A 20,660-nucleotide genomic window follows, 5' to 3' on the forward strand; every position below is an offset into this window, starting at 1 on the left:
ATAATGAATTTTTATAAAAGTTCTTAACGACAGAATAAACGTATTGCTGTTTAATATTAACTGTGTCATTTCGGAATCCATTCTTTACATAGTTGTTCATTTACTTTAGGGAAGACGCGGAAAATTATATTTTTTCCTTTTGTTTTTGTATCAGAATTTTTGCAAGTTGCAATCGCGCAAACTGGCATTTCGATGATAGTTTTAAATTCTTGTAAATTCACTGCAAAAACTGAGGAAAATCATTATAGAAAATAACAAATGTCTTAGAATATCTCGCAAAAAGAAATGATCTAATATTAGTTAAAACTAGTAAGGCCGAACGCTCCGGTCTTGAAGTAAAAGTGCGAGCTTTGCGCCAAAGTGACGTCACTAGAGAAAATTGGAGGATTGGCGCGGTTAGTGTTACTTCAAAGGAATGAACCAGCCCTTCTATTCTCTTTAGCCCTGGGTTTTAGGAAACCTGTTATTGTTTACATTCCATACGCAAGATTGTGAATTGAGAAAGAGGGTTGTTTGATATGCTCAGTTATTTCAGAACTAAGTACGCGAAAGACTCAATTAGAGAGATGAAGAGTTAAAAAAAAAAGAGACTGACCGATGGTGTCTCCATCAGGATCCCTGCAGCAGGGTTTGATCCCAGCCTCCATGTCTCCTCTTCTTCGTCCTCAGTGGAGGCTGCCTCAGCCATACATCGCATCCAAGCCTCGCCCTCTCACCTAAAAAGAAATAACAAATAAAGCATCTCATAACAAAATAAATTTATATATTTAAAGATATGTGTTTTACCCAGTATGAATAAAGTATCTCATTCTCATAACAAAATGGGAATTCATGTAGTATTTAAAGATAACATCCTCTGTTTTTTACTCAATAAAAATGAAGTATCTCATAAGAAAACGAATGTACTATTTTTAACGATTGCATTCTTTATATTTTACCCCGTATGAATTAGTAAATCTTAACAAAACGAATTTACATATTTTTAAAGATAGCATTTTATTCAGTATGAAGGAAGTATCTCATAACAAAGTTAACTTGCATACTTTTAAGGATAGCATTCTACATGTTATACTCAGTATGAATCAAGTATCTCATAACAAAATGAATTTNTTTATATTTTACCCCGTATGAATTAGTAAATCTTAACAAAACGAATTTACATATTTTTAAAGATAGCATTTTATTCAGTATGAAGGAAGTATCTCATAACAAACTTAACTTGCATACTTTTAAAGATAGCATTCTACGCGTTATACTCAGTATGAATCAAGTATCTCATAACAGAATGAATTTACATATTTAAAGATAGCATTCGTTTTTTTTTTTTTTTAAGCTGTGTAAAAAGGAAGTATGCCACAACAAAATGAGTACACATTTTAAAAGAGAGCATTCTATATTTTTTTAATAAGTATAAATGAAGTATCGCATAACAAAACGAATTTAGATTTTAAAAGATAGCATTCTATTTTTACTTTTTTTTATGTAGTGAAAATAGAGTCTCATAACAAAAATGAATATAAAACGAGAGAAAATGATTCCTATTCGATGTTTTGCATAAAAAAAACATTTTCTTTTCTGTTTAACATCTTATAAAATTAAATAGCAAATAAAATTTAATTTTCCTTTTTCAGCACCTACCTCCATCACAAACGCATTAAATAAATTCAAAAACATATTCTTCATTTTTACTAATCATCGATTATGCAATAATCTTAAAATAAAACGAAAATTGCGCGAGTAAATTCAATTTACAAAATCAGCATTTTTAATTTTATTTATTTTAATAAAAACAAGTACTCAGCCATTTGAGCGTGTATATACAGAAAGAAAAAAAAAGTTTCATCGCATATAAGAATTTAGCTTACGTCAACATGATAAGCATAAAAATTAAGCAACTACGTATTGGAAAAAATCATTAACTCGTTACAAATCGTGATAAGATATTTTCTTTTAATGATTAAATGTAAGTAACACACATTATGAGGTCCTTAATACTCGCATTTTGATGAAAAGAGGTATTACTTAATAAGAGATTACTTTTTTTCTTCTTCTGTTTATTGGTGAATGCATAAACGGCCATTTAAATAACTTATTCGTAATCGAATTCTTTTATATGCAACACGACTACGCCACGTATGCAGGGGCAAACATTTTAGGTAAAAAATAAAACTACGTATTTAATTTATTAAGAAAAATTAATTAAAATCGTATGAGATCTAAAAAGAAGCAAGGAGGGCACATCTTTATAGAATGATGGATGATTTTTTTTTGTTTAAAAAACTAAAAAATAAAAACGATCTACAATTATAATTGCTAATATGATGCCAGTCTAAAATTTTCTATCAAAATTTGTTGCGACACTAAAGTTTAATGCAAAGCAGAGCAATTGAAACAAATCCAGATTTAAAATTCGAAGCGTGCTCCGATTTCTAAATCGAATGCTTTAAAAGAATTTCCAAATATTGAAGTCACTTAAAAAGTAATTTACGCGACTAAACTATCGAAATTGTTACAACAATGCCAAGTTAGAACAAATATAGTTTTCAAGTTTCATCTGCATAATGTCGACAAGTTCATTTCGGAAATAGTTTAAAAAGAATCCTTTGCGTCAGTGAAATTCCATTTTTCAGACACAAGGCCCCCCCCTGGCTTGTTATCTTTCTTATTCCAGAACACCTGACGCGACGACAGATTTGGGAGTACTTAGGAACATTTATTTTTAAAACATGAAAAAAGCTACTCACGCTGATGTTTCACTTGGCATCATTACTCGCTTTGCGAAATCCGTCCGACTAAGTTACAAATTATCCCTTAAATTTCGTTTGAAAAGACGAAACTGTGAATGAAAAAAAAAAGTATACGCATTAATCCTTTGACACACAAATTTTGGATCAAAGGATAAATGTATGGGTGATTGTGACACAAATTTGACACACCTTGAGAAACCCTGAAAATTTAATGTGCAAAAAATCGATATCAATTTATATACCAAACATGTTTCATATTTAACATTATTTTTTGAATTAGCATTTATAATTATATCACCAATTAATGAAGAAGTTGAATTTAAGCGATCCAGACAAATATGCCCATATGCAGAGTAATTTGATGCCTGGCCGTTACGAAAGAACCCGCAAAGTATTTGAGGCAAAGCAGATGGTGAACTCTCAGGCACAAGGCCCCGAGCCACGCTCGAAAAGGAGCACTACAAGTCGCGCCGGATGGCAAAGGAGGCAAGGAAGGGAAACACAATGCGCGATGAGGCCGGGTGGAAGCGGAGACGTCGAGTCTCGGCACCAGCCTGGATCGACAGCAGTCGAGCGGCCACCAGGAACTCCAATTACTCTCTGACCAGAAGGCCCTCTCATCATCACCAATTAATGAAGAATATCACACCTTTATAGTAACTAAGTCAAGAAAAAACTTACAAGAATCGCGATTTTGCATTTTAAAAGCGCATGAATATAAATCGCAAAATTGGATTTTAAAATCTCGTGAATGTGAATCGCGATATTGGATTTTGAAAAAGCGAAAATACAAATTAGGATTTTGAATTTTTAAATCGAGTTAATACGAATCACAAAGCAGTATTTTTAGATCACGTGAATATAAATCACATTGCGTGTTTTTAAATCACGTATAACGAACATCGATGTTTGATACACAGGCGCATAATTACGAATCGCAATATTGAATTTTGAAAATGAGTGAATACGAACGCGACATCGGATTTTAAACTCGCGTGATTACGAATCGCAAAGAGGAATTTTAAAAACGCGTGAATACGAAAGCGACAAAATTCTGAGAATTTTTATGAAACATATATTTCGTACTTTCGAAAAGGTGCTAGGTCGAAATAAGTGAAAAACATCATATTTAGTATTTTAATAATGTATGGCTATAAAATATAGCATTAAACACCGATACTTTCCTGCGTTGAATGTAAAATCTTCCAAACATGGCTCACTTCTAAAAAATTTTTTAAATTTGCACTTATTTAGGTCTGTAATAAACGGTTATTCGTCATAAAAAAAAATTTAATTTACAAAATCAATTCTTGAATATAAATTTTAAAAAATTTCAAACTATTTTTCTTGGATTTTATAATTAAAAAATACAAAAATATATTATTCAGGGTTTCCGGTCAATTTCAGACAAAAAAAAATTTCCTGATTTTTCCAGATATATCAGGTAAATTTTAATGAAAATCCATACCATACTTTATCAAACTTCGATTTTTTTTATTTGTAATGTCAAATATTAGATTTTGTGAGTCAAAGCATACAATAGAATGGAAAAGCTTCACTAAAAAGTGGAATTTTAGAAAATAGTTGCAATAGATGTACTTAACTCAAATCTCAATAACTTATTGCTGTTACAGACAACTCTAAGAAAGATTATTTTCCAGGTATGATGTAGGGAATTTTCCAGGTTTCTTTGTAAAAAGTTGCATCTTTCAACTGACTATACCTTGCTTTTTAGAGTAAAAAAAAAAAATTCCCCAACAATTCCAGATTTTCCCTGACCCGAGGGAGCCCTGTTTTTGCTTGTCAATAAAGCAGTCAGAAAACAAATGTATGAAAAGGACACCAGTTTCCCATTTGCGTCAAAAAGTTAAGAAAATTATATCAAGTCTATCTTGTTTCTCGTAGTCTAAGTTAAATCTAAAGGAAAGAGTATATTTTCTGGCAGTAGTATTCAATAAAGTTGTGAATTAATGTTGATTTAATCCCTCCTCCCTCTTTTAAAGTGAAACTTATTTACTTAATATGAATTTAGTAAAAGATAAGAGACGGTAAGTGCTCTTCCGGAATATACCGGAAGAGCACTTACTGGCGGACGGAATTCGCAAAGACTAAGTACATAAAATTCCGCAACTCTAAAATAGTTCCAGAGATCGGCGAAATACGCAGAGACTGACTAAACTATTGAGTCCATATTTAAAAATGCAATTATATCCTTTTGCTCAATTATCACTATTATTTCAACCACAAACTTACGTTTTAAAAAAATAATAATTTTTGGTTACTATAAAAGCTTGTTAATTTCACCAAAAAGAATATTTAGTTTTCAATGAAGCGCAAAGTAGATTCATAACATTACTATAAATTTTCAAATATTTCAGTAAAATTGCACTTTATTAGTTTATTTTCATATTTTTTTTTAATTTTATTTAAACGACTTATAACTCCTCATGCACCACTAAGTATAGCATGAGGCTTACAGTTGTAAGTAGAAAACAAAAGGAGGAATATTTACAAATTTACATTAAAAACAAAATTCCGCAAGGCCGCAAGACTTTCAATACTTTTGACCAGTTTTCATATTGACAAGTTTTTCATAGTATAAACAAAAACATAACGCAAATGCTGGATAATAATAAAACATAACGAAAAGTCTATACTAGAAAATGGCGCATAACAATCAAATACCACACGATTGTTTATACTGTACTAAAGGAACAACACTTAATTGTATGCCTTTAATTCTGAACAATAAATAAATGTTAATAGAGAATAATATCGAGAGAGGATGATAAGTAATAGTACCGGTGAATACCGTTCAGTAAGAAAGAAATAATTTGTATCGAAAAATCGCAATAAATTTTGTTAATTTAATGCCGTTGCTAGTCAAAGATATTTTGACGATTTTCTTCATTTATTGTTAACTACACCATGTGATTTTTCTGTCCAATAAGATTGCAAGAAACAGTAAGACAATTATTTTTTTTATAGTGCACAGAGAAATATATACAGCAAATCTAATTCAGAGAATATAAAATTTTCATACTTCACTACATATTTCAATAGATTAAAACCACTTTGAAAGGAAACTGCTCATACTTTTATTGTTTGGAATGGAGGCGGGATTAGTTGAACTTTGTCATAAATTACTTCTCTTCTTGACTCTGTTTTAAAACAGGGTTCCACCCATTTCCCGGAAACTTAAATAAAAAAATAAAAAAAACACCGGAGGTCATAAATGTCACTAAAATCATTTTTGAAAAAAAAAAAGAAAAAAAAAAAAAAAACGTTGTTTGCCAAACTGGGCAGATATGCAATAAGTCTGAAAACGTATTTTCTTTACAACTTAACGGCTGCAGAGAGTCGTAAAATTTGGACAAAACTTAAGTGGATTTCGCTGCTCCACCTTCTAAATATGACAAGTTATTTGCCATCTTGATGAAAGGTAACTAATCTATAAGCTCGTTAGCAACGCAAATGGGGTTAATGCAAAACAAACAAATATCAAAGGTTTAATTAACTGAACATAAACGGAATTATGCCCACGGAATTGCAAGAATGGGAACAAGCACCCATAATCAAGTTTTTCAAAAGTCGATATTTTCTTCAAAAAGAATGTTATTTTGTTCATAAAATATCTATTATAATTTTATGTAAACATATTTTGTTAATATGTTTATCGTTAGAAATTGAACGATTACTTGGATTTAAAAACTAATCAACTGTACTTGGAAGAAAAAAAAATTTAAAATTATGAATATCGAATGCAAGAGACAAGAAAAATGTTTGCTTGTTAACAGCCTATAAGAATAATTTTATATTGAATAGCAGTTCAAATTGGGAAGAAGTATTAGCTCTCTTAAAACTTTTAAATGTTTACAAAAATTTCGATAAATGTTATTTTTTATAGATGGCAACATCTTATCTGGTATCTGGCAAACATGAAGTCAAGAGAGAGCTAATAAAATGAAGATCTTGAGAGAGATAAATTATCCCACAAAATTAGACAATCAATTATTAAAGCAAATAAATAAATAAATCACTAAAAAAGCATTAAAAATAGAAACGATTTTCATTAGAATTAGAAAAAAAAAGAGCTGTCTATAAACAAAAATGGCCCGTTCAGCAAGTCAAATTTCAACTTAGCAGCTACATTTCTGCAGCTTGCAGAATTGACTGCATATTTTTACAGCAAGCATAACATTTAATAATTTTCGAATTAGCAGTGGATACACACCAATTTCAAATTAAATCTTGATGTCTTTAGCAGGGTCTGTTGATTCAAATCATGATTTTTTTTTTTTAAAAATCATTGATTCAAATCAATATATATATATATATATATATATATATATATATATAGTAGTAGGATACATGCGAGTGAAAATATCAACACAATTGTACAGTAATCACAATCAAATTTAATGTGTAAATATGAAGGAAATCAAAAGGTTTTAGCAATTTAAAATAATAAAGATACACAGTAAAGCTCCATCATTTAAGTTTTAAATTTTGCTAACGGTTTTCAGATAAATATTTAATATAAGAAATTTTTTTTAAATATTCCATTTTTTTTCAATCTTAAACATAAATATACAATGCGAGAAAAACGAGCCACGATCATCGGATCATATGATGATCTTCATTCTCTAGCATTAATAGTTCGAAGGAGCAACCTCAAATATGCTAATTAATAAGAGCACATAATATTTTAAAATACGAAATCAGACGCAAAAACGTACTTTCTCTTAATAAACATAAATTTTTTTCCCGACGGATTCTGATTTTTGACCCCAAAATGTACGGGTAACTGCTATTTGGGAAATATGGCCTAAAGAGTTTGGTCGGGAGACCGTATTTCGCCATACCTCAAGATTTTTCAAAGCGAGTTTAAAAAATAGTAGTCAGAGTTATAAATTTTGTTTATCCAAAGATACATCCATGCAAAATAATAACTTTAAAGAAATATTAATTATTTTCTATAATTTTATTTAAAAATATATCGAAAAATATTTTAATTATAAGTCGCACAATTTTTTGCATAATTTTTAAGAACATAATTTTGCAAGGAAAAATACAAAATTTGAGCATTATAAGTTTAATAGTTCATGAGAAATTCGGCTTTTTCGCTGGCTTTGTTTTGGAAAGGAGCCAATTTTTAGGATTTTAATTATAAACTTCATAAGGATAACATTTTAATTGGATTATACGATAAAAGAAGATATTTTAAGTTTTAATGACATTAGTTTGATAAACTTTAATTCCAACTAATACTTTAAATTTTTAAAACATATTTTGATTAATCAGTAGGTTTAAATTTATTTGACGGGGATTTTCTTTCAGCTATTACGAACTTCTGAATTACTTTGGATAATATTAATTTTCCTTTTAATTATTGTAATTATAATTTTTTAATTAGAAATGTCTTAAAGAAGTTCTATTAATTTGGTCGATATTGAAACCCGCATAAGTAGACCCATGTGGTGAAAAATGAAATTTTTTGTACCTTAAAANATATATATTTTAAAAGTTAAAAAACAGTGTTTTAAATAATTGATACTTTTATTATTTTCTTCGTTAAAATTTTTTTTAAGTAAATTGCTGCATTAATTAATTTTAGTTAACGAAATTACTTTCTTTCTTGGTGTGTGCTAAATTCCAACACATTTGAAATTACATTTTTAAAAATCTTTTGATTCTTGAGATTGAAAGTACAGAATAAAGTAAATATTTAAGGCTGTCTTAATATAAACTGGCATAGCTGTAGAAAGTAATTAATAAACATGAATTTTTTTTCAAAAAAAAATGCAAATAATGTTAATTAAAATCCCACCTTTTGATTCTAAAATTATATATTTTGATGGAAAACGTATATTGCCAAAACTTGAGGTTATATTAAAAATAAATTACCCAAATATGCAAAAAATAGGAAGGGAAAAAAAAGGCTGATGAATTCGGATATATTTTCCCTGGTATAGTGTCATTCTTCCCTTTCAAAGTTTATTTGAAGCAGTAGGGTTATTAACTGGTATTTTTTTTTTCAAAATATGTTTACAATATCTTTGACATCATCAGATTTTCTATAAAGAAATTTAGTGAAAAAAAATTCCAATGAGTACATAGATCGTTTTTTAAAAATGTTTTTAGCTTAAATAATTTATTTTGATATAGGATTAAAAATGAATATTTTAATATAAAAATATATAGATTAAATATTTATTTATTTTTTGATGAATGACTACATTTATAAACACAATCTGAACATTGATTTTGTCATTTTAAAAATCACGAGAAAAAAAAAAGAAATCACAATTTTAAATTAAAATTATGGTTTGATAATTGAAACCTTGTCTTAAGTATTCTCTTTTTCATCTAGTCTAAATTTCAATCATGCATTTGTTTCAAAATGGTTGCTATGCATTCAAAGCTATGTATTGTAACGACAAATTTTAGTAAGTTAGAGTTTCTAAAATATTGTTATAATGAAGTTTTAATATTAATTTAATTTTGATTAAACATCCATAAAGTTTTTTTAAACATAAATTAAAATTCTTACAGTGTATTTAAATAAAAAAAAATCAGATTTAAATAAAAAAAAAATCTGATTTTGATATTTTTTAAAAAAAATCACGAACCCTGGTCTTCAGACAATAAAACAATATGTATCCTAAAATTGAACACCCAAAATAGCGGCAGTTGCGTTGTCAACAATTTTTTAATACAGAAAGATTTTCTTTTTTTATATTTGGATTGAGAAGGGGAAAAAATGAATAATGATGCATGGTTAAAAGATGGAAAGTTATAATTGTACCGCGTTTCAAAAAACCTGCGTTGGAAAGGTTCACAATTGTAACTTAAGGTTTCGATAATGAGCATTTCAGAATTTTGTTCTAGAAGTATGAATCAGAACATAGATATATAAATAAATTTGAAGAAAAAAAAGATAGCGGGCTAATCATTGAAATAAGGGTCTGCAAATTTAAAACTTTTAATTCTGTTTTAGCTATTTTTATAACAGCAAGCATCAAATGAGTATCAAATCAAGGTGTACCAATCTACGAAAATAAGAACCCTGAGAATGGGCGCCTTTTTTTTTCAGCGCTTGAAAAATTGACGGCAGCGAATAAATTCAGCGAAAGAAATATTTAATCAGATAAACTTTTTAGAAAGTTTAATGGCATATATAGATGCTTTTTTGTTTGAGTCTATAAAATTGGTTTCATGACCGAAATATGAAGAAATACACTATAATAATAATCCCACATTAAGCAAAATTCGGTAAAAATTAACATTTATTAATTTTTTACGTAATAACTAAACATAACAAAAAAATAAAGTTTAAATAGTTATTTTTTTATTCCTTCCGAAAAAAAGTATGGCATTTATGAGATAACTTTCACTTAAGCTTCATATTTCTAAGTAAAAAAAAAAAAAAAATCTGCCATCATTTTACGCTTGGCTTAGTAAGAGCATAAGAACAGTTTATTATTAGATTAGAAATAAAAAATTCAGAGAAAATAGGGCGATCTTGAAAACATCAGGAACCTATTTTTTACCATCTTTGTTTTTAGTTTGTTGGTGTTGAAAACTTTAAAAACATTCAATTTAAATGAAGAAAACTGAAAGATAAAATACAAAAATAAATATATGAGAACCTTATGAAAATAAAATGATAAATATAATAAAATAACTTAAATAAAATAATAAGAAGGAACTGATAAAATTTTGTCAATCGAACTTTAAAACATATTTTTGAGATAATGACTTTAGAAGTTTCAAGTTGTAGTCACGCACAATCATAAATAATTCATTAACCTTACTTATAGGAAAAGAATAATCGATATATTGTTTACATTCATTACGTTATAAAATGTTTTAGTCTCCAGTGTAACTTGGCGAGCATTCGTTGCTACAATATGGGATCAAGGGGGTACTATTTTATGCAATTAACAGTGTTTTTCGAAGAAGTTTCACCAAGGAAAACGAAAAAAAGAAGGAAAAAGAAAAAAGTAATCGTCCAAGTACTTAAAGCTTCAGTCAAAACTATAATTTTAAACTACACATACCGTCTTATCTTAAGTTATCTGGGCTATAGAGCAGATAAAATAAAAAATCATTGACACTATGGCTATTTTGCAATCTAAAGGAACCCATTTTTTTTTTATTATCCTCCCTTTACTTTGTTAGTGTTCCGCAGACTAAAAAATTGATTTTGAATCAGACTGAACGATTATACATAAAAAGAAACATTTGAGAACCTTAAGAAAATTAAATAAGATAAAATAAATATAAAAGTTTTAAACGTAAATAAATATTTTAAAAACTTTTTTTTTTTTAAAAAAATCGCTAATGTTAAGTGATTTTTCTACCTAGATCAGGGTTTCTTCTTAACTTGTGGTTAACAGGGTTTCTTAACCCCTTAGGGGTCCATGAACCACAGGTTAAGAAACCCAGATCTAGGAGCCCAAAATATGACTCGAGGACCCAAAATATGACCCATGGACCCTTAGGAGTCCATGCAGGGGTCTGTCCAGACATTTTGTGAAAGGTCCGTTTTTCGTGAAATTGTGAAAAAATTACTCACATTCTTTCAACCAGGGTCCGCTTTTATGAATTTGTGCAAATAGGGTCCGTTATTGCAAAAAAAAAAAACTTTTTCAAGGAGTTTTTAAATTGTAAAGACATACAAGATTATGCTCAACACTGTAAAATTATAATTAAAAAAATTAAATTTTAAAAAATAAACAACAATTGCTGCTTCTAAATTAGAGATGCAACATACAAATATTTGGTATTTAGCCTATACTGCTGAACGCAGAATATTAATTTCGGACGAATAATGGAAGAATCGTCTGCCGAAGACAAAACTTAATTCGTTTACATCCATCTTTCTTGTTTTCTGCCCTGGAAAGGGTTTATTCGATTAACAAAATAATAATGAAGATAAACAAATTTGTGAAGGGTCCGATTAAAAGAAAAATCATTTTGTGAAGGGTCCGTTTTTAAGTTAAAATATTTTGTGAAGGGTCCGTTTTTAAGTTAAAATATTTTGTGAAGGGTCCGTTTTTATGAAAGGATATTTTGTGAAGGGTCCGTTAGCGGACCCAAATTTCTTCTAAACAGACCCCTGCCATGGGTCATATTTTAGGGGTACGCCAACTACTCCCAATTTTTAAAACGTTTGGATCAATAATATTTAAATAACATTGATGTTTTTTCTTTCTAAAAGGTGAAAATACAGACATATTTGAAACTAGGTGATTCGTGAGGGGAAAGCCACCATTGGCTTACCTGGCAGATATTTTTAACCACATGAACGATATAAGTCTTTCAATTCAAGGGCTTGATATCACCATGGATGTAACTGAGAAATTACAAGCATTCTTATTGCAAATGCCACTTCGAAAAATCGAATTTAAAATGGGATATATGCAAACTTTCAAATGTTGAACTAAGTACTTTCTGAAAATGGATCTCGCCAAGATAATTTGTAACTGAATAACTTGAAAAATGAAATCTGTGAACACCTGGAAGTACTTTTTCATGTTTCAAATAAAAATATTTCAAGTTTCAATTAAAAAATATTTCAATTTGGATTAGATAACTATAAAAGATGAGTTGTGGATTCGTAATCCTTTTCTTTGTTACATTGACTATATCGATGATATGAACCCAGACAAAGTTGAGCTCATTGATCTTAGAACAAAGTCCTTGCTAAAAATGGATTTCGATTCAAAAACACTCGGAGAGTTCTGGTCTTCTGTGAGAGAGGTCTACCCATTGCTTGTAAAGCGAGCTATGGCAGCTATAATTCCGTTTGCTACAGTGTATCTTTGCGAAGTGGGATTTTTCACACTTGTGACAAAAACAAAACATCGAAATTGTTTGAATGTTGAACATGATATGTGCGTTGCTTTGTCGAAAACCATACCTTAATTCAATTTATTAATTAAGGAAAAGTAGCAACAATCTTCACATTAAACATTTTTATTTCAAAAGTTTTGCATACTACTAAAATAATACAATTAAATGTTTTCTAGTAATTGATGTTTTTTGCAATTATTTTTTTCACGGGGGGGAACTTAATAAATTTCAAAAGGGGTCCATTATACCAAAAAGGTTAAGAAACACTGACCTAGATGAAAAATTATCAAAATCAATAAATTCTCAATTAAGGAGAGGTCAAATTTTCATGGACACAGATAATGCAACGTTAAGGAGTCCCTTTTTAAATATTTTATCTTATATTTTAAAACTATCGTTGAACAGCAGACCCAATTTTTTGGGTTTGTTCTGTTTGTAACCTTGTAATTTTTAACCCAATCTAGAAAACAAGGGAGATCCTGGATTAAGTTTGGGGAGAAATTTGCCGAGACTTTTTGATGAAACTCGCGTTACATGGAGAACCGCGGAAACCCTCCACGGTTAGCCTGCTAAAAGACAAGGGGACTCAAACCTATGATCCGTATATCACTGAGGATATTTTACGTCAGCATTATAGTCGGTACGAACCGGGTGAGCAATTCGTAACGACTAGACATAGCTGGGGTTTAACCCGGTTCACCTCATTGGAAGGTGAGCCATTGAGCCGCCTCTATTGAGCCACCTTTTAAATATTAACAAATTAGACTACAAATGCTTTTCATTTTAAAAGAACAGAGACTTTCCTTTCTATTGACGTTTTGCACCATTTTCAAAATTAGAACAGAGGGTGTTCATTAAATATAGGCTAGAAATTTAACATAACAGTCATTAATAAGCAGTGGTCTGTCCAGACATTTTGTGAAAGGTCCGTTTTTCGTGAAATTGTGAAAAAATTACCCACATTCTTGCAACCAGGGTCCGCTTTTATGAATTTGTGCAAATAGGGTCCGTTATTGCAAAACAATTTTTTTCAAGGAGTTTTTAAATTGTATAGACATACAAGATTATGCTCAACACTGTAAAATTGTAATCAAAAAAATTAAATTTTGAAAAATAAACAACAATTGCTGCTTCTAAATTAGAGATGCAACATACAAATATTTGGTATTTAGCCTATACTGCTGAACGCAGAATATTAATTTCGGACGAATAATGGAAGAATCATCTGCCGAAGACAAAACTGAATTCGTTTACATCCATCTTTCTTGTTTCCTGCCATGAAAAGGGTTTATTCGATTAACAAAATAATAATGAAGATAAACAAATTTGTGAAGGGTCCGATTAAAAGAAAAATCATTTTGTGAAGAGTCCGTTTTTGAGTTAAAATACTTTGTGAAGGGTCCGTTTTTATGAAAATATATTTTGTGAAGGGTCCGTTAGCGGACCCAAATTTCTTCTAAACAGACCCCTGATAAGGGTTGCAATCTCACAGCAGTTATAAAATTACGTATTATTTGCAAAAAATGTTTAATTCGAGTGACAAAAGAGCCCCCCAAAAACGGCCATAACAGCATATAACTCAGTTTTAAAAAAAAATTAGAGACGTTCTGATAATTTTTGTGAAAAAAGTTTGAATGCCCTTTATACTCACTCTTAATTTTCAGAAACGTTCAAATTCAGAAAATTTTTAAGTAAATAAAATCTTCCTGTTGCGGATATCACTAACGTTACGTCCGTCATATCCAGTTTTAAAATTTTTAAACTTATAAAAATACTAATAACTGGGGTGAGTGGAAATTCACACCAAAATTTATCATAAAACATTTTTAATTTTTTTTTTCTTTCCGAATTATAAGATTTTAAAGTCTGCAAATATGCATTTCCTAAATGATAGAATGGGATGTCTGCAAGTGACGTAGTGTGGGTATCTCGATCCTGATTGGTTGTTGAAACGTGGCATAGCAACTGTTCTTTCCATTCTATTTAGAGCAGTGGTTGCCAACTGGCGGCCCGCGAGGCCTTTTTTATTGTGGCCCGCGAACAAAAATATATGAGTTGTCAGGGGTCTGTTTGGAAGAAATTTGGGTCCGTTAACGGACCCTTCACAAATTTGTTTATTCTCATTATTGTTTTGTTAATCAAATAAACCCTTCCCGGGAGGGGGGGGGGGGAGAAAGACAGATGTAAACGAACTAAATTTTGTCTTCGGCAAGCGCTTCTTCCTTAATTCGTTCGAAATTAATATTCTGCGTTCGGCAGTATAGGCTAAATACCAATTATTTGTATGTTGCATCGCTAATTTAATAGCTGCAATTGCTGTTTATTTTTTGAAATTTAATTTTTTTAATTATAATTTTACAGTGTTGAGCATAATCTTGTATGTCTTAACAATTTAGAAACTCCTTGAAAAAGTTTTTTTGCAATAACGGACCCTATTTGCACACATTCACAAAAGCGGACCCTGGTTGAAAGAATGTGACTTAACGTTTATTTTATATTCATAAATTACGAGTAATTATTTCACAATTTTACAAAAACGGACCTTTCACAAAATGTCTGGACAGACCCCTGGTTGTCATTTTTTGAGTACAATTTTCGTAAAAAATCTATATGGGTTTAAAATACTTTTCTTCGTAAAAAAAAAGAAAGAAAAAAAAAACTTAATTTCTTCCTTTCTGTGAAATTTAACATACCAACGGTACAAAAAAAATTTCTTAGGTTTTTGCATCCAAGAAAATACTGATTCAATAAAATATTTATTATTATTCGTAATTCAATACTTTTGTTTCGTACAATTTGATAAAAATCTGACAGTAATATTTATTGTTCCTTCAAACATAAAAGATTGTGGCCCTGGCCTCATGTAAGTTGGAAAATCCTGCTTTAGAAACAATGTATGTTTGAATATTCTGTAAAACAATTCACTTAGTAAAAAACAATATATAACTAACATGAATACGTATCTAAGGAGGTGGTGATAAGTGTAACATTGAGAATCCATAAGCTTTTTTAGACGGCATAATTTTAAGGTGAAATGCTTTCTGAAACAGAAAAATCCGCCAACTATCTTTAAAAATCCATAAAATAAAAATTACGTAATAGAAAAAAAAACACGTTTAAAACTTGTGTAGATAATTTCAAATAGGCTGAAGACAAAATATATTTGTTGGTTTTACTTAATAAAGGACCATAAAATAAGACTTAATGATTGATATTAAGAATTACATAGTTCAATCACTATCAAAGTAAGTTTCGAAATAAAATATTTATCAAAACCATTGTAGAACCTTTCATAGAAAAACTATCTCACGTCAATGCATATATTTCCTTTTGCAAGAATTTTTCCAACAAACTACAGTGCAGCAGGTGAAAACTGTGTCGTTTCTAAGTAAAACACGGAAGCAACCTTTTCCTGTCAATTCCAGTGAATAGAGAGTTTCAAGAAATAACAATAAGGTAATTCCTGATGATGGAAAACTTGTACAAAGAAAAGATAAATTCAAAAATTAATATACACCAAGAACCTTGAGATTTTTATATACATACCTATAATCAGGGTTATAACACCTTATAAGTACTTTTTAAACGCTATATATGTTAACAAAATGCAAAATAATTTTCAAAGACTTTACATGATCATGATAAAATAACTAGCTTCTGACAAAGAACTCTCTTCTTGATTATATTAGCCACCAGAAAAAGATCGAAAGATTTTTCGGTTCGAAAAATGAAGGGAGAAAATGAAGCCTGAAATTGAGAATATCTAGCAAAATGCAGCAGAGTTATCCATGCTAGTGTGCTAGAATCTCACCCAACTCAGCTCAGAAAACGCACATGCGGACTTGCAAGTATTTTCATAAAACATGCAAAATGATTGGCGCTCTCATACGCTATGGACCGACGATAGGCAGAACAGGGGTCTGTCCAGACATTTTGTGAAAGGTCCGTTTTTCGTGAAATTGTGAAAAAATTACTCACATTCTTTCAACCAGGGTCCGCTTTTATGAATTTGTGCAAATAGGGTCCGTTATTGCAAAAAAACACTTTTTCAAGGAGTTTTTAAATTGTATAGACATACAAGATTATGCTCAACACTGTAAAATTATAATTTAAAAAATTGAATTTAAAAAAATAAACAACAATTGCTGCTTCTAAATTAGAGATGCAACATACAAATATTTGGTATTTACCCTATACTGCTGAACGCAGAATAGTAATTTCTGACTAATAATGGAAGAATCGTATGCCGAAGACAAAACTTAATTAGTTTACATCCATCTTTCTTGTTTTCTGCCCTGGGAAGGGTTTATTCGATTAACAAAATAATAATGAAGATAAACANATGCAGCAAAGTTATCCATGCTAGTGTGCTAGAATCTCACCCAACTCAGCTCAGAAAACGCACATGCGGACTTGCAAGTATTTTCATAAAATATGCAAAATGATTGGCGCTCTCATACGCTATGGACCGACGATAGGCAGAAATGGATTGTGGTTGAATGAATTGTGAAAACGTTAAATAGAACAATGTGAAAACCACGCTTTTGCACAATACGTGCCGAAAATCGACATGGCAAAGTAAAAAAAAATCTCTTTTTCGAAAAGGAAATATCAAGTAGTTTTTAAAAACACCCAATGAAAAAAGCACCTTTAAGAGCTTTTAAAAAAACAAAAATCGAAAATAAGCACCTTTAAGTACTTTTTAAAAAGGCTACGCACCATATATAATATAACTTAACTAGTCAATATATAATTAAAACTCAAATATAAGCGTAAGCACGAAATGACTAGTAGCTGAAGTAGTAAGGTTTTCTGTCAAAAATATATCTAAGTCGAAATCATTGGTAGCTTGTAGAAGTACGTTTTTCGGTCGAAAATATATGTCGTTAGTAGAAGTAGCAAAATTATTACTCTCGAAATGATTAGTCAGAAGAAAATAAGAGACGAAGAGATTCTTAAACCGAAGTTTACAACATTTGTAGTTTTAAAAATGTGACATTAATAGTTGTAAACAAAAACATCGACCACAATTACTATGAAGATAAACATATTATATTGGTAGTTGGAGAAGCTAGTCTCTCTGCCATAAATCTATAACATAAGCAGAAAATTTATACACGTAATATAAATAAAAAAATCAACACAGCAAACGAGATTTAAAAAAAAAAAGATACATTAGTTAAATTGACATCAATTATTTAATCAGATGTTTAAAAATGGAATATATTTCGCATTTTAAAAGTTTCAAGTTATCAGCTCTGCAGTGATAATGAAGATCGAAAGAGCAAGTTTCTCTGCCGATAACCTATTGATATAGAGAAACAAAAATGGAAATTAATTTCTAGTTTATAATAAAATACTTAGATACCGAAACCCATAGTGATTATGATAATTAAAACATTAGATTACATAACTTAGATTACATAGATAAGATTCGGAGATGGAAGTTTCTCTGCCGAAAACCTATGGTTGCAGAGAAACAGATTTACAGGACGAGTTGACAACAGAAGAAAAAAAAAACAAGGCTCAAGTTAAGTTTATATGAATTTCATACATATATTCCTGAAAATGAAATTAATATCTGGTTTAAAATTAAATAAGTCTTAGATAGCGAAACCCATTACACACTGATTATGAAGATAAAGAGATAATTGAAATTAGATCACATAGATAAGATTGATATACAGAAAAACAAGTTTTTCTTCAGCAAACCTATAGATGCAGTGAAACAGATTTACAAGATGAGTTAGCGAAGGAAGGAAAAAAAAAAAAAAAAAAACAAGACACAAATTAAATTTATATGCATTTTATATAGATTTTCATAAAATCGAAACTAATTTCTAGTTTAAAATTACACAAGTCTTCGGTACCAGAACCCAGTACACAGTGGTTATGAAGATTAATATACTCGTATTTGAATATTAGATTATATAAATTCGATGTTCAGGGAACCAGTTTCCCTGCCGAAAATCTGTGCATGCAGAGAAACAGTTTTACATAGTCCGTTTAGCAAAGGTAGAAAAGGCATTTTTTAGTAAAAATAAAGGACTAATACAATTCCAAAAGAACATGCTTTCAATAATCTTTATGAAGAATAACAGTTAAAATGTATATTCTCAAAAGTTATAGGTATTTAGGTAGCGGTCATCTTTTTTTATTATTTATTGCAATCAGCATATGAAGAATAATTTTAATAGACAGAATTCCGATATTATTCAAAAATAAAATTCCTAGTTTTTATTGTAATAAATAATCAATCGTTTTTTAAAAAAATTTTTTTAAATAACTACTAAACAAGATAATTACCCTCTTATACGAACAATTAATTCGCCAGGGTTAAAATATTAGTAAAGTTAGATTAGTATTACTATAATTCAAAACAATTTATCCCATTTTACTATGATCACACTATGACAGATTTGGCAAACGAGATTTTAAAGTTGTAGTCAACCACAGTTAATTGCATTTCAAATTATTTCATTGAAAAGTTTTCAAAAGATACTAAAAAGGTATTTAAGTGGCGTGAGGAGACTATTTTTTATTCAATTTCCGATCATTCAAAATTATTAAGACAATTTGAACAAGAAAAATAGAAATTAAAGATTTAGAAAACACAAGAACATCGCATGCTTCGATTGTTATTTATTAACATGCCTTTAAGAATAACACGTTACGTTGGAAACAGTACAAATACTGTAACAGATCCGAAAAATTTGCCACATGCAACGACAATTATCTATTATCGATAGAAAAAAAATTATTCTCAAGGGCAGACTTGGATGATGAAGGAGATAAAAACCAGAGAATAATCTCCTTCAAACAACTATTTTCATGTAAAGCCAGACATTGAATCCCATAATTAATATTCAAACGAATCGATTAGGAGCGGCTAAAGAATTCATGATCAACAAAAGGTAAAGGAGAGTGCTTATTTATTCTGGAAATTTATTTTTTTTTCTCTTCACAAGCCCAGACATTTCAAGGGATATTCTAAGCTTTTTGTAAAAGGTCTTGTTTTCATGAACTTGTGAAAAATTGTACTAAAACAATTCTGATTCTGTAATAACATAAAAGAAAAAAAAATAATAAATAAAAATAGATAAATAAAAAAATAAAGTTTCCTTCTGCTGGGTTTTTTTTTTAATGAAAATTAAAGGTTCTGTTTTTGTGAAAAACACAGAAACTTCGTTTTACAGTAAAATATTTGTTAAAATGGAATAATTTTATTAAATAACAATAATTTTATTGTGAAAGATCGTTTTCACAATAAAATTTTATTAAAAGATCTATTTTTACAAGAAAAAAAAATTGTGAAAGGCCGGCCCATTTTAACGATAAACGTTTTTGTAAGAGGTCCGTTAATACAATCAAATATTTTGTGAGAAATACGTTTTTACAATATGAATATTTTGTGAAGAATTCATTTTAACGACAAACTATTTTGAGAAAGGTCTATTTTAACAATATAAATGTGATGTCAGTTATGGTCTATGGAAGAAAAAAAAAAGTTTGACGGTTCCATTTTTAACAATAAAATTTTAAGAAATCCATTATCAGACTCAAACTCCTCATAACATTTTTTCTAACATCTTGTTCCTATTTAAATTTCAATGGTACTCCTTAACTTGTAGTTTTACAGAACTTTTTGTTTTGTTTTGTTGATTTAGTGAAAGTTTCAAAATTTAAATTTTAAATTCCAGAACTATTAGTTCCTACTTTAAGTTTTATATCTTAATTCAAATTTTAGATTGCAGTGAGCATTTTCGCCGGATTATAACTTTTGATTCGCGGATGTCCGCAAATCAATGGTCTTGAGGAACGCGAAATTCTACGAAATTCGCGGAAAAATACAAATGCTCCCAGTTTTTAGGTCTTACGGAGGACTTTGTAAATGATAAAGCATATAAAAACAATGTAAAATAAAGTACACAAAAACGTTTGCAAGAGTATTGCAGAGATGCCAACAGCTCTGGACAAGATAGAATATTTTAAAAAGCGGTAGAGAACCAAAAACTAAAATTTGCAGATTTTTGGTCAATTTTACAGATTTTT

The 20,660-nt window shown here is 29.6% G+C and overlaps 1 protein-coding gene across 2 annotated transcripts in view; it reads right to left on the reverse strand.

The window, feature by feature from the left end:
- LOC107447625 (probable phospholipid-transporting ATPase IM) overlaps positions 1-20,660 on the reverse strand; it is a 187,480-nt gene that overhangs the window by 97,857 nt on the left and 68,963 nt on the right. For both annotated transcript variants that reach the window (XM_016062579.3, XM_016062578.3), the window contains exon 2: positions 596-716. In XM_016062579.3, the coding sequence (XP_015918065.1) occupies positions 596-647 (52 nt within the window). In that variant the 5' untranslated portion in view covers positions 648-716. The remainder of the gene's footprint in view (positions 1-595; positions 717-20,660) is intronic.

This window comes from Parasteatoda tepidariorum, chromosome 6, assembly GCF_043381705.1.
Source record: "Parasteatoda tepidariorum isolate YZ-2023 chromosome 6, CAS_Ptep_4.0, whole genome shotgun sequence".
Taxonomy (NCBI): domain Eukaryota; kingdom Metazoa; phylum Arthropoda; class Arachnida; order Araneae; family Theridiidae; genus Parasteatoda; species Parasteatoda tepidariorum.